The sequence below is a fragment of the Helicoverpa zea genome, chromosome 29, assembly GCF_022581195.2.
Source record: "Helicoverpa zea isolate HzStark_Cry1AcR chromosome 29, ilHelZeax1.1, whole genome shotgun sequence".
Classification (NCBI taxonomy): domain Eukaryota; kingdom Metazoa; phylum Arthropoda; class Insecta; order Lepidoptera; family Noctuidae; genus Helicoverpa; species Helicoverpa zea.
This window is the reverse complement of record NC_061480.1, coordinates 5191557-5207481: the sequence shown is the minus strand read 5'-3', so window position 1 is coordinate 5207481 and position 15925 is coordinate 5191557. Positions and strand designations below refer to the sequence as shown.

Below are 15925 nucleotides of genomic sequence, written 5' to 3'. Positions count from 1 at the left end.
AAAATCTGGCGACATTTTACTTTTGACCTAGCGCTTTATAAAAATCCAAGGTGGCAACACTGTTTGTTATATGTCAAAGAAATACACTGGACCGCATTTTATCTGTCAATGTCACCTGAATAAATATTTGTGTCAAAATAACCTCAAAAGGTTCATGTAATAATTTTTGAAAAATTACGAAACAAATTGCATTTATACTAAAAGAAAACTGCTACTAAGCATTTATTTTCAACAAAAAAACAAAGGCTTATCAATAAAAACATGAATATAGCACGAAAACTCTGTACAATCCACCACAGTTATGTCAGCAAGAACCTTTACCGAAAATTTAGATTTTCGGCAATAAACTATGAATCGGCTACAGCAACCCAGCCCCAAGTTAAAGAAGAGAAGTTTAACTTCGAAGATTTAAACACTTTCGAGCGTAGCGAACGCCGTAAAGCGAAAATTGAACCATTTATGAAAAACATCTTCACTTCTTATTTCGACCGCAATATGCTTGCTTACCCCGAGATTCTAAACAAAGAAGAGACCGAAGCACTCGAAAAAAGAGTCACAGCCATCACCAACGTGTTTTCAGACCCAAAAAAGACGGCAGAAGATCGCAAAAACATACTTAAAGACACGAAAATGTATGCGGCACCTATCTCTTTGACGCGAAACGGTCTTGCAAGCAATATAACAGAAAGTTTAAGGTATTTGGAGGCTATATCGACTGATTTTAAGCTCGGCCAGGAGATGAGTGACCACTGGGTGGGGCTGTTATTGCTGCAAGCAGGTTTGACTCAAGAACAGTTGTCTATGATTGTGGATGAATTAATCACGGGTGATAATCTGATCTCCTTGGGTATTAAGGAAAGAGTTGCAGAGAGGATATCTCAAGCTGATTTTAGGACTTTTGCTGAGATGGATGGGCAAGGTTTGTTCATTCATTTATAAGTATTAACAATTTTTTCCTTTGTAATAATAAACTTTTATCTGGCTCTTTGAGAAAAACAAAAAAATAAAAACATTTGATTAGGCACTTACCTAGAGATAAAGTATATTCATTTGACCATACAGTAATAGCAATACTTAGAAAGTACATATACAAACTTATAAAAGTTGCATTGGTACTTTTATAAGTTTGTAAGTTCTTGACTTGGAATCAAACCCGCACCCTCATACTTGAGAGGTGGGATCTTTGCCCACTAGGCCACCACAACTTTGACATAATTTTTATGCCTGTTAATGACAGATTAAATTAATATACCTATTCTATTTTCCAGGAGTCTGGCGCATATCAGGCGAGAAGATATGCCAGTTCAACAATGGGTTTATACTGGTACTCTCGACTGTCGAGGCGGAGCGCTTGAAGATGTTCCTCGTACATCCCGGAGCTGCTGGTGTCAGCAGCAACGGTCCTTTTGTTAATTTTATGAAGACTCCTGGTGAGTTATGTTCTACTTCATTTTTTTATAACTAGCTTCCGCTCGCGGCTTCGCCTGCGTAGTGTGTCAATAAAAAGTAGCCTATGTGTTAATCCAGGGTAACACCTATCTACATGCCGAATTTCAACCAAATCGGTCCAGCCGTTTTTGTGTGAAAGAATCATCCTCCGAGCCTTTTTCCCAATCATGTTGGGGTCGGCTTCCAGTCTAACCGGATTCAGCTGAGTACCAGTGCTTTACAAGAAGCGACTGCCTATCTGACCTCCTCAACCCATTTACCCGGGCAACCCGATACCCCTTGGTTAGACTGGTTTCAGACTTACTGGCTTCTGACTACCCGTAACGACTGCCAAGGATGTTCAATGACAGCCGGGACCTACAGTTTAACGTGCCATCCGAAACACAGTCAGTGGTGTCTAAGATATACTTAGAAAGTACATACAAACTTAGAAAAGTTGCATTGGTACTTGCCTGACCTGGGATCGAACCCGCGCCCTCATACTTGAGAGGTTGGTCCTTTACCCACTAGGCCAGCACGACTTTTTTTGTGTGAAAGAATAACAAACATAAATCCATACATTCTCACTAACTTTCACATTTATAATATTAGTAGGACTAAAGCAGTAATCAATTGACTTACAACCCGTGCCGATAAAGAATGGGATTAGAAATCGCGACAGCTGTATTCAACTCTCGCTCATGTGCTATAGTGCATGAGCGAGAGGTAAATACAGCTGTCGCAACTCTCGCTCATGTGCTATAGTGCATGAGCGAGAGGTAAATACAGCTGTCGCAACTCTCGCTCATGTGCTATAGTGCATGAGCGAGAGGTAAATACAGCTGTCGCAACTCTCGCTCATGTGCTATAGTGTATGAGCGAGAGGTAAATACAGCTGTCGCAACTCTCGCTCATGTGCTATAGTGCATGAGCGAGAGGTAAATACAGCTGTCGCAACTCTCGCTCATGTGCTATAGTGTATGAGCGAGAGGTAAATACAGCTGTCGCAACTCTCGCTCATGTACTATAGTGTATGAGCGAGAGGTAAATACAGCTGTCGCAACTCTCGCTCATGTGCTATAGTGTATGAGCGAGAGGTAAATACAGCTGTCGCAACTCTCGCTCGTGTGCTATAGTGTATGAGCGAGAGGTAAATACAGCTGTCGCAACTCTCGCTCATGTACTATAGTGTATGAGCGAGAGGTAAATACAGCTGTCGCAACTCTCGCTCATGTGCTATAGTGTATGAGCGAGAGGTAAATACAGCTGTCGCAACTCTCGCTCGTGTGCTATAGTGTATGAGCGAGAGGTAAATACAGCTGTCGCAACTCTCGCTCATGTGCTATAGTGTATGAGCGAGAGGTAAATACAGCTGTCGCAACTCTCGCTCATGTGCTATAGTGTATGAGCGAGAGGTAAATACAGCTGTCGCAACTCTCGCTCATGTGCTATAGTGTATGAGCGAGAGGTAAATACAGCTGTCGCAACTCTCGCTCATGTGCTATAGTGTATGAGCGAGAGGTAAATACAGCTGTCGCAACTCTCGCTCATGTGCTATAGTGTATGAGCGAGAGGTAAATACAGCTGTCGCGATTTCTAATCCCATTCTTTATCGGCACGGGTTGTACGTTATAAAACTTCAGAGTTTGGGGCTAGTTAGCCCATTTATCTACCTTTTATCCAGGCATAAAGTAGTTCAAACTTTAAAAAAATAATAAATCTAAATATATCATTAACTTGGAGTTTAGGGGGTTATGCAAAATCCATTCAAATGTTATTATATTTTGCAGTTTTATAGTATTAAATTATTATTGACTTCCCACTCCAGTTTTGTTCATATGACGCATATCAGGCAATTTGCATCATATGACGGCTCACCCTGTGGAGCAGCATAAGGTATTAGTTGAGATTGTATCTCAATTGGATATCAATTCATCATTTCCCAAGCCTTTTCCCAATTATGTTGGGGTTGGCTCAATTGGATATCAATTGTATGTTGCTTAAGTCAAATTAGCTGAATCAAGCCTCGGGCCTTCCAAAACAAACCTAATATTAAAATTCCGTTATTCCAGGTACGCCACTAGACGCGGTCCCAGAGAACAAGCTAGCGCAAATACTAGGTCTATCTCGTTTGTACGCCGCCTCACTCTCCCGCTGTCGGCTAACCAGTGCCATCCGCAGTGTAGTGGAGTATACCAGGCCTAGAGCTTTCACTGGTAAGTTTTATGTTTAGGTAATATTGGTTTCAGATACAGATTCTTATTAACCAGCTTCAGAAAATCCAGGTTCCTCTTTTGTATAAGCGTATGTACCTTTTCCAAGAGGCTTCTCCAAATTGAATTTGATATTTAGAAGATATATGATATTTTTTTGACCAGTCACCTACTATTTTTACTTCTTTATTATTATACTAGCTTCTGCCAGCGGTTTCACCCGCATCCCGTGGGAACTACTTCCCGTACCGGGATAAAAAGCCTATAGCCTTCCTCGATAAATGGGCTATCTAACACTGAAAGAAATTTTCAAATCAGACCAGTAGTTCCTGAGATTAGCGCGTTCAAACAAACAAACAAACAAACTCATCAGCTTTATAATATTAGTATAGATAGGTACTAGTCGTTTTCAACAATTTCACCCATATCCCGTAACTACTACCCGTATCCTAACAAAACATAGCCTATATTACGAAGGGATTTTGAAAATTCCCAATCGTGAACGATTTTTTCAAATCATTTCAGTGGCTTCGAAGACACTATAGATAAATAAATAAATAAATAATAAATGTGTTGGGACACCTTTTCACACACGGTCGGTTAGCCCCATGGTAAGTTATTAATTAACTTGTGTTATGGGTGCTAACACAACTGATAAACTACATATAGCTACATATATACATATTGTAACACCCAGACCACGGCCAACAAGCATGCTCATCACACAAATGTCGACCGAACCGGGAATCGAACCCGGGACCTCAGATTCGGCCGTCCGGCATGGTGACCATTGCGCCATCGAGGTCGTCAGATAGAGAGACAATGTTTCCTATTTATCACTACTACTATAGATGGTTATCGAAATGTTCAAAAAATCTCATTTATCTTGTTTACATACTAAATGGTTGTTTTTTTCTTCCTCCAGGCAAACCCCTAGCAGACTTAACAACGATTCAATCGACAATAGGCTCAGCGCTCCTACAAGTGTACGCGAGCGAGAGCGCCGAGTACTTCACAGCCGGCCTGCTGGACGGCTACACGGAGCCTGATGCTGAACTGGAAGTCGCCATGTGCAGGTAGGAACTGCCACAGCAGCCCGGGGACTGGGAGTTGGTGATTGATACACCCGTGCATCGGAGAGCACGTTAATGTCGGTCCCAAGCCTTAATTCTGCAAATGTACTTATGTGCAGGTCGATCTGTGTACCAAATTGTAATTTAAATCTGTCCACTGGCTTTCCCGCGAAAATGGGACAGACAGAGAGAGTAACTTTCGCATTTACAACATGAAGGGCAGATTTTTCAACTATGAATTAACATCTATCTGAGGTATAAATATGGCTGCTTGTCATATTTTCTATACAAAAGTTGTCAGTACGTCAAAAGTATTCTTCAGGCAATAGTCATCTGATGTTTAAAAAATCGGCTCTAACTAAGATCATTAAAGTAAGAAAAATATATAATATATAAGTAAAAACTCTACTTATTTATTATTTTCTTCCAGAAATTTCATAGCCAACCACGGCGTACATACAATGCTGGACCTTCTCTCAGTGCCGGCGCTGGACAAGGAGGAGGAATGTAAGCTGTATCTGGACAACATGAGGCATTTGGCCACTAGGGGCGAGAACTTGGATAGCGTTAATATGTTTATAGGTAAGTGGGCTCGTAGCTAACTGTGGGTTTCAATACCCGATCTGTCCATTGTGTTCGATTAGAGATTGAATTTTGATATTAGCTACATATACATTGTTTCATTGCAAAATAATAGATATATAGGGTATTGAAACCCTCAGTTTGTAAGAGCCATGTGGGTCGATCGACCATAAGGTTTAAAGGAATTGTTTGTTTGAACGCGTTAATCTCATGAACTACTAGAACCGATTTGAAAACTACTGAAAATAAATAAATTTGAATTTGAAAATTCATTCAGTATTGGATGGTCCATGTATTGAGAATTATATACTTTTTATCCGGATGCACGGAGTAGCTTCTGTTTGCGCGAACTACTTCCGAGTTCCTGCACACGAATAAAACGAAGCCTATATTTGGCTATATTACTGCAAAGTTCCATAAATATCTGTTCAGACAATTCCACGTTGAAGAAGTAACAAACATACATTCACTTTTACCCTTAATAAAGTATGTGTAATTTCGTAATTATCAATATCTTTTTTCTCCATAGTAACTTGTGAACCGAATAAAATAGTCCTATTTTAAGTGCATTTATTTGTCTTTCAACATATAATTTATATTTTTAAATATTAGATTACAAAAAAAAATAAAAAAAACATTTAAAAATATAAAAAATAGATGGCCACCGATATCGGTCACAGGGTCCAAGGTACCGGTGGTTAGGGTCCCAGAGACAGAAACCTCCTCACAATACGCGCCGTATCAAGGAGTACTGCCTTCTGAATCAATCCCTTGATCCAGCCGCCCAACGAGAGCCTCCTGAGGTGTTGGTCGAGGCTCTTGGCTATTAGACCATTGGCCGTAACGACAATCGGCACAATAACAGCCGTGTCGACACTCCACATGGCGACAACCTCGTGCGCTAAGTCAAGATATTTTATTTGTTTCTCTTTCTCAGCTTTCACTAGGTTCTCGTCATGCGGGACGGCGACATCGACTATCATCGCGCGGCGCGCTAATCGATCTATCACGACTATATCAGGCTTATTGGCTGCAATAGTCCTGTCAGTGATGGTAGATCGATCCCAGTACAACGTGATATGGTCCTTTTCGAGAACTGGGTCGGGAGCATACCTGTAGTACTATTATTATTGTTATTTGTATAATTTCAGCACTAACAGGCCTCCACCACGCCGGCAAGTCGATGGCTGAGGAGGTGAAACAGATGCGCAACCCACTGATGCATCCCACCTTCATATTCAGAAAGGTCTTCGCTAACAGACATCAGGTGTGTAACTATATGTTTATTATTATATACATATAGTTACTAATGTATATGAAGCTGAAGAGTTTGTATACCCTAATAGGAAATACTAGAGCGATTTGAAAAAAAAAACAGTTTTAAATAGCCCATTTAATGAGGAAATCTTTAGGCTTACTTCTTACCTATGTACACATCTAAAACTTTTCAAAACGCTGCCCTTTCTACCAGGAATTAGTCTAGAATAAAAGTTGAACCAGTTTCTTAGCATTTCTTCAAAATTCAAATTTAGAATACGCTCTTACGCATGCTTGGCTCACCCTTTTGATACTAGTTACATATTCCAATCATACCATAAACCTTTTAAACCATTCTTAACGTCCCTAAGATCAAGATTTTGTAGTATGTATAAGCAATTTTCTAGAATTTTTGTCCTTATTCAGTATCCCCTTTTTTTTTCAGGAAAAAGACGACCCCAAACTAACTCTGCACCTCTCAGAACACTTGCACCCCACACTGAAGATCCCGTCGGAACAGTTAGAGTACTGCGTGCTTCGCATGAGATACGCCTGCGAGACGCTCATGGCGAGGCACGGCGTCAACGTCGACAGCGCATATACGTGAGTCGATGATCTCTACCTTCCCTGGACCTCTACAAACATTTTGAAACCAAAAAAAGCTAAAATGGGCCACCCATTCTCGAGTATATAAGATGACGGAGGGTCGAGAGGTGGTCGAGATATCTTTAAGGACACGAAATAATAGTCACAAAACATCGTTTGACACTTGAAATAAACTGTCCAAAAATAAAAAACCCAAAATATTCAAGGATGGTCGAGATAATGACAGATTTAGTAAGTAGCAACGCGGGAAGCTTAGCATAGAGTAATGGCCGACCACTCAGTCCCATTGACATATAACTATAGGGACAGGAAATGTCACGAAAAAAACCTGCACACCTACAGTCTGCAGTAGTAACTAAAATGGCTGCCATTACTAGGGTTGTACCGCTACCGGATTCAACAAATATCGATATTGTATTCTAGTTAGAAGTACGTACGAGTCTTACTGGGTGCATAAAAATAACCGAGTATAAATAATGGGAACAAATATAATGACCACCATAAAATGCTTTGATACCCTAAGTTTTGCAACCAGAAATATCTACTGAACACCAGAAAAATAAAGTCTAAAAATGTATATAGTACCAGCTATTTTAGTCACGACTTCACTTTAAATTGTATTCGACCACCAAATTTAGTAAATGATCACCAACTCTTGACGACCAAATTAATGTATTATTTTTGCCTAAATAAGTCACTGTGATTGCCATAAAATGTAGGCTTATTACCAAATAAAGTATTATGATGCCATATTAAGTTATGTGTCCGGCTTGCAATGCATGCGTGAGTGTCAGTATGACGAGTGACAGGGGAAAATGGAAGAAAATGACATATTGCGCCGACGCCAAGTAAAATTGGGAACAGGGCAGGAGAAAGAAGAAGAAGAAAGTGTTTCTCAATACACTCTTATCGCACTGTTTAGAGGCATGCAATAGACAATTTTCCACGCTAGTGCAGGAAAAGGGTCCCCATAATGTTATTACATTTTTATTTTATCAGGCCGAACTTATTTTTTTGGAGTCAGTTTACTTAAACAGGATAGCAAGATGTAAAAACTTTTTTGATGATCATTTACTACTTTTGGTGATCATTTACTACTTTTGGGATAACAATGATTTTTTTGGACTCATTTTGCTTAAATAGGATAGCAGAATTTAAAAACTTTGGTTATAATCTTACTTTAAAATGGTGGTTTAATTTTGGTGATCATTTACTATTTTTGGCTTACGCATGATTTATTTTGGAGTAATTTCACTTAAATAGGATAGCAAAGTGTTAAAACTTTGATGATAGTTTTACATTAAAATGCGAGTTTCATTTTGGTGATCATTTACTATTTTTGTCTGCTGTTTGTTACTATATCTGGTGATCAGTTAAACATAAGCCATAAATAATTTCTTCGTCATAGAACTAACTATCACATTAACTTCACTGATCTAGACACACGGCAGTGTGTCCGCCAAGTTCGAGCAAAAAAGCGACACACCGGCCGTGGGTTATATTACACGAACCATTTCGGGCCAAATTCGACCCCCCTGTAACTCAAAATCTATTTTATTTACGCATATCAAATTTCTAGTATCTGTTGAGACCCCCTCACTTATCAAAAATACAAAATTTCATTAATATACCTATTGTAGGTCTTGAGATATTGACGTCAGAAAATCGCTATTTTTACTATACACTTATTCACTTATTCACTGACTCACTCATCAAAAACCTAGACCACTTCCAATGGTCGTATTGACTTGAAATTTGGCATGGAGGTAGGTCTTTATGTCAAGTTAAAGGGAAAAATCTGAAAATGGCCAAGTGTGAGTCGGTTTCAAAATAATGAAGATGTTTTATACCCGGTGTAAATTTATTCCCCTAAGGAACTAAAACGAACTAAATTTATCTATATTTATATAATATATCTTCGAATGGTACAAAGGTTTGTATTTAGTCAAAGTAAAGTAAAAATCTGAAAACGGCCAAGTGTGAATTACTTTCGAAAATAACGAATGTGTAACTTTGATCCACGAACATAATATATGATAACATGTCATGTCAGTCAGTTGGTAAATCTAGTCCATTTAGTTATAGTTCGGCCATTCAGAGAATGCGTTCCTGACACGTCGCGATTGAACTGACGACGTAATAACATTCATTGATTATTGATATAATAATGTTGTTTTAATGCTCCTCAATTGTTAAAACGGTAAACAACCAGCAAAAATATTTTTATCGTAACTGCAACGCCATTGCAAAGTTACGTCGTCAGTTCAATCGCGACGTGTCAGGAACGCATTCTCTGAATGGCCGAACTATAATCTAGTTCATTTCTTTGTAAGAAACATAGTGCATATTAAAAAATCTAAAAAATAGTATAAATGAGACATTTCTTTAACTAACTTCATCATAAGAAAAAAATAAAATAAACAACCTTACAAAAATAAATGAAATCCCACCCAAAACAAAAATGTGAAAGACTGCCAAGTTCGATAATATGGGAATGCTTCGCCTATAAAAGAAGTGAGATCTGAATAAGTACCAAGTTCCATACACATACCTCAGTTAAAAATAGTTACTTTTTAATGATGATTACTTGGCAAGTTTTAATAGAAAATTAAATACTTGATTCATTGCGTTTAGTAGGTTTATAACAAGGTGTATGAAAACTTGCCAAGTAACATCATTAAAAAGTAACTATTTTAACTGAGGTATGTGTATGGAACTTGGTACTTATTCAGATCTCACTTCTTTTATAGGCGAAGCATTCCCATATTATCGAACTTGGCAGTCTTTCACATTTTTGTTTTGGGTGGGTACTAATAACCTCAACAACATCAACCAAATGGGAGGAGTCATTTCAGTAGGGTGATACCTTTGAAAAAAAAAAAAAAACACAGGCAAAGTAATTATTTATTATTTCAAATAGCCCTATGAAAGTTCTTTCACGTCAGACTAGTTGCAGGGTGCCAAAGATTCGGTCTTATGAAGAAGAATCCGCAAGAAACGCCATAAGTAGATACTGTCTTAAAAAAATACAATAATTTACAATCGTTTTCAAGCTATTCAACGACTCCTGGGGGCCTTCTTTGGGTGTCTGAAAAAAAGAATATTCCTTTAATAACGATTGAACGGAGAGATATACTGTACTAATAATGTAATTACATAGGATTTGTCTAAAAAAAAAAAAAAAAAACTATCTTAAGACTTACCAAAAATAATGTGGGAACAGAGTTGTCACGTAATCTTAAGATATCCAGTGTTCTATTAAAACAACTATCTTCAAAGTGAAGCGAACAGACATACCAATATTTATGTCTGGGATTAATATTTTCCTCACCAATAGCTTCTAACCATTTTGTCCTTAAATCATTTCGTATAGGAAACCTGCAAAAAATGTTTTTTTAATTAAAGAACATCAAAACTTGAACTTATCTATACTTTGATTATTTGTTTGGATTGAATAGGCTCCGAAACAAGTTGACCGATTTGAAAGCTACACTTTACCCGGTGGGCATAGGCTATTACTGTTCGGGTACGGAATTAGATCCATCGGAACGCGAGTAATACCGCGATGAAAAGATAGTACTTAAGTAAATAACAAAATAGAGATGTTCTATTCAACATAATACACAACTCTGAGGGCTCAGTGTCTTAGGAACAGTAACTTCTGTTGTTAAAATTAGTAAAAGCTGAATTATAAAAGTGGATATTATATCGATACAGTTATGACAACTGTACAGCACTATGCCAATATGACATGTTATTATAAACAACATTTATTTCTAAATATAGCTTTTTATACAGAAATAAACTTAAATATTAGTACTTTCACCATCAATTCATGTTTCCGTAACATATTTTTTATCCAATGTGAATTAGTTTATGTAGAATCTAGCAAAAACTGGTTACTAACCTGTGTAAAGACAATCCAGCTTGATTTTTGTGCTTACTTGCACCACACTTCACGATACAACACGTAGGCATACTCGTTGATAAATTCACTATTGAAATAGTAAAGTCTTAAAAGTAAACACGAGTGATTTTCTATAAAATAGCAAAAATAAGTCACGAAAAGCACCTATTTGACAGCACAACTACCATGACATATGTACCAGATATGGCACGCACCTACAAACAGGAGGATATCAAAAGTAAATGTCACCATTTCACGCAACCACAAAAATATTGTTGTCCCTGTTTTCAAATATAATTATCTGCTTAGAAAGAGTGAGAGAGAACTATGTTGCATAGTTTGTTTCATATTTCGTCCATATTTATATAACTATAGATACGTCAATAACAACACGGCGTCTCCTTATAATTCTAAGCTCGATGCTCAGTCCCGCCTCACGTCGTCATTCGTTCGGTGTTGCGATTACTTGTCAAATTAGTTCACAAAATAGAAAATAGATGGCGCTAATTTAACTTAGGCGGCGATCCGACAACTATTATTAACTCTTCACCTATCGGAACACTTACACCCCACACTGAAGATCCCGTCGGAACAGTTAGAGTACTGCGTGCTTCGCATGAGATACGCCTGCGAGACGCTCATGGCGAGGCACGGCGTCAACGTCGACAGCGCTTATACGTGAGTCGATAATACTACCAGCTGCTCCCTACCTTCCCTGGACCTCTACAAACATTTTAAGACCAAAAAAAGGCAAATCGGTCCACCCATTCTCGAGTTTTAATCAGACAAATCTTTTTTATATATAAGATGACAGGGTAAGTCATCAGGTGGTCGAAATAATAGACACAAAACATCGTTTAACACTTGTAATAAACTGTACAAAAATCAATAACACAAAATATTCAAGGATGCTCGAAATGATTACGGATTTAGTTAGAAGGAACGCGGGGAGCTTAGCGCAGATTAATGGCCGACCACTCAGTCCCGCCTCCAGTCAGCGGCTCGCCCACCATTATAAATCAACGACCTTACGTCATTCATTCAGTGTTGCTATTACTCCACTAACCATCAAGTACTGTGTGTTGCGCATAAACTTTATTGAAATATATGTATTTTTGGTGTTATTTAACATCCTTGGCAGTCGTTACGGGTACTCAGAAGCCAGTAAGTCTGACACCAGTCTTACCATAATGTAGGCAGTCGGCCTACATTATGGTAAGTCGGCAGTCTCCTTGTGGCACACTGGTACTCAGCTGCATCGGTTATACTGAAAGCCGACTCTAACATAGTTGGGAAAAGGCTCGGAAAATAACTATATTTTTGCCGGGCGCGGGTAGTAGTTCCCCCGTGATGCAAATGAAATCTCGATACTAGTTACTACGAATAACTAGTTCAGAAATTAAAGTATGTTTTTCTTCAACAGGGAATTGAGTCGGCTAGCTGAGGCAGCTACAGAAATATTAGTGATGACTGCAGTACTGGCGAGAGCATCAAGGTAAAGAAATATTGAATGTTTTTGCAGTCTATCATGAAAACCTTATTTTTATAAATAAAAAAAATCAATTCTACCTTGAAACTTTTCAAAAATTAAAAAAAAAAACATTTGAATAGTCGTAACGACAGGGTTCAAAAATAGTGATTCTAATTATAGTTCGGCCATTCAGAGAATGCGTTCCTGACACGTCGCGATTGAACTGACGACGTAACTTTGCAATGGCGTTGCAGTTACGATAAAAATATTTTTGCTGGTTGTTTACCGTTTTAACAATTGAGGAGCATTAAAACAACATTATTATATCAATAATCAATGAATGTTATAATTTTGTGCCAAACTGAGTGTCAAATAACTTGGTAAACAATATTTTTCTAAATCTATACTGCGCTATTACAAGGTTATGTCAGCGGTTTATATTTTGTAGTGCTGTGCTAAAAATAACAGGCAAGTATCGTAATCTGTTCTTATACAGTTATAATATAAAATAATACGTTTTGATTTTCTTTTTAAGAATTGGAAAATAATGGACTATAAGACTTAATTATAACTTTTATGAAATATAAAAATAAAACTATGACCAAACCGCATTTTTATACTTAGATTAAAAATGGTAACCCCAAATGGCGTTATGGGCCGCCATTTTGTGACGCTAAAACAGTCGTCCGTTGTCGTTTCGTGCGCATAGACCACGTTTTTCAAGTGTTTTCGATCTGTTTTTATTTGATTACCCGGCTTTTGTTAGACCGAGATATCAGGATTGATTCTGTTATTGATAATAATATAATTATACATGTAGGCGAAGATGATGATGAAGACACCACCTCCTCAAGCAAATCGGAGTCTGATTAATATTCTGTTCGCACATTCAATTCAATGTACTTGTAACAAAGAATAAATAAAACAATTTTATTATATGAATATTACCTTTTTTTGGTTTCCACTTAAATAACTAAAATATAAAACAAATGATTCCGCCAATTTAAAACGAAAATAATCTTAAAATAATGCGGCGGTTCATTTTGAAGGAACGGTAACGAACTCAGTGTTATGTTGTGCCCATCACTAGTCGTGACTAACTGATAGGTGTCAGGAACGCATTCTCTGAACGGCCGAAGTATACATAGTTCGTCTTTTAGGTTCCCAAAAAAAATTGGGCACTTATTTTTTATTTTTACAAAACGCTGGAAAAGATATTGCGTTAAAGGTTCAGGGTTGAGTTCGTGACGTCACGTCTATGTAAAATTTGCATCTAAAAGTCACGTAACACAAAATACAAACGTATTGTATCTTCGTTATTATTTGCTTATGAGAGAAAAAAATATATACACATCCATTATTTAAGGGCTATCTAAAAGACGGACTAATAACTTACTTTTTCATTCATCATGCCTATTAATAAATTATCTGTTTTTCCAGAGCATACTGCATAGGCCTAAGAAACTCCGAAATTGAAATGAAGTTAGCCGCCTGTTTCGTAGAAAAAACTAAAGAAAGAGTGAAAAAACTTATCAAGGAAATAGATGACGGACAATATCTGAACTTGGACCATTTTACAGTACAATTCGGTAGGAAAGTATTAGATACTAACACTACTTTAGCTGAGAAACCTACCGCTAGAGTGTTTTGGTAAGGTTTGAAAGAGGTGCAGTTGACTACAAATTTTGTTTTCTGTTAAAGGGTCATTTCATACTAGCGGTTTTTTTTTCATGCTTATCTGGTCGGTTCTTGTCGTCATCCAAAGAAATTACACTTAGTTCTAGATAGTGTAACAAGCAAAAAAAATAGAATAATTTATGAATAGGGAGTGAGAGTAGTAATAAAATGTTTCTGGTAATACTGAATGTAAAATGGTGGATCAGCTATCCAGCTATAGTTTGGGTTCCAGATATAATGTCAGGACACCTTTTCACACACGGTTGGTTAGCCCCATGCTAAGTTATTAATTAACTTGTGTTATGGATGCTAACTCAACTGATAAACTACATATAGCTACATATATACATATTTATAAATACATATTGTAACACCACGGCCAACAAGCATGTTCATCACACAAATGTCGACCGAACCGAGAATCGCACCCGAGACCTCATGTTCGGCAGTCCGGCATGGTCACCATCCATTGCGCCATCGAGAAAGATATAAATGTAATGTCTTTGGCGTCGTTTCTCGAACCTTTAGATGTCAATCAAAAGTTTGTTCTGTATTTGTTATCCGCTAGTGTGAAACGCTCTTTGTGTCAAACAAAATACTGTTGACAAGAAAATTTGAAAAAAATATTTTACGAGAATACCGCGGGAAAAGTTAGTATGTTTGTTTATTCTAAATAAGAATTATTGTATGAGTTGATTTATTTCATTAAGGGCTGATTTTTCAATCATCAGTTAACTACTATCTGAGGAATAAATATGGCGGTTTGACATATTTTCCATACAAAAGCTTTCAAAACGTCAAATATATTCCTCACATAAAAGTTATCTGGCGATTGAAAAATCGGCCCTAAGAAAACTTACTATAAGAACGATTAGTTGGGAAAAATATTTTTAATGTTACGTTGTAAATAAAACTAGTTTTAATATTTTTTGAAGTGTTTTATTTCGTGTTACAATTATTACCTAAAATTCTACATGTGATGAACTAGACTTTAAACAAGAAATATACAGATATGTCTAAAATTCACACTACATATTATACTATATATTTAAATTTTACTTACTGCTATAAAAACAACAAATAACTCTGTCTATACAAGCTGTTGATTTGCATCCGTGCCATATTCAAGGACGTAATTATGCTAATGATTTTCGACCTAAATCAACAGAAAAATTGGTACGTATATTTTATTTTTTCGGAATTCCGTCAACGTCATCTAGCCGTATTTAAACTTGGCGCGTATGTTACTGGCGTTAAACCGTGCTGCGCCCTCACACAAACGCAAACACAAAGCATACGCAACGATTATTCATAAATTTCATTCATAAAATTGGATTACTTCTGAAATATACTTCGACATTACAATGACAAAAAAAGCAGTGCATATTAGCTATTTCCCGTCCACTGTAATTCCATTCGATTATTTACGTATTTTATGTCCTCCTGAAGTATGGCGCAACTGCAAATCAACACCTTGTATTTAATTCACTCAAAAATCGAAACCGGTTTAAATAAAATTTTGTGCATAGACAGTCTAGAGCCTGAAAAAGACACAGACTACTTTTATCCAGGTGCAGGAAGTAGCTCCCTCAAAACACGGTTGAAACAGCTACTATAGATTTAAGCCATGTATTCACTGAGAAACAATTGTTTATAAACACTGTTTCAGAAACAATATCTACGTGTTTCTGAAACAAATAATTTTGTTTCA

The 15925-nt window shown here is 37.2% G+C and overlaps 1 protein-coding gene across 2 annotated transcripts; it reads left to right on the top strand.

Annotated features, from left to right (window-relative positions):
- Nucleotides 1-83: 83 nt before the first annotated feature.
- On the top strand, nt 84-15142 carry LOC124644116 (complex I assembly factor ACAD9, mitochondrial). 2 transcript variants are annotated; one of them, XM_047183338.1, is made up of 10 exons: nt 84-919; nt 1269-1430; nt 3501-3644; nt 4567-4717; nt 5145-5296; nt 6448-6563; nt 6999-7058; nt 11647-11744; nt 12490-12561; nt 13978-14582. In XM_047183338.1, exons 1-10 carry the CDS (start codon nt 262-264, stop codon nt 14189-14191), a joined length of 1827 nt encoding a protein of 608 aa, XP_047039294.1. In that variant the 5' UTR covers nt 84-261; the 3' UTR covers nt 14192-14582. The 2 variants fall into 2 exon arrangements, with proteins under 2 accessions (XP_047039294.1, XP_047039293.1); XM_047183337.1 differs by lacking the exon at nt 11647-11744 and adding an exon at nt 15066-15142 and having other exon boundaries at nt 87-919; nt 6999-7156; nt 13978-14924.
- Nucleotides 15143-15925: the final 783 nt, after the last annotated feature.

Excerpts from the sequence above, each read along its gene's own strand:
- LOC124644116 (XM_047183337.1), top strand. The coding sequence starts at position 262 with ATGAATATAGCACGAAAACTCTGTACAATCCACCACAGTTATGTCAGC. Across the intron at positions 920-1,268 it reads TGCTGAGATGGATGGGCAAG|GAGTCTGGCGCATATCAGGC; the intron begins GTTTGTTCATTC and ends TCTATTTTCCAG. Across the intron at positions 1,431-3,500 it reads TAATTTTATGAAGACTCCTG|GTACGCCACTAGACGCGGTC; the intron begins GTGAGTTATGTT and ends CCGTTATTCCAG.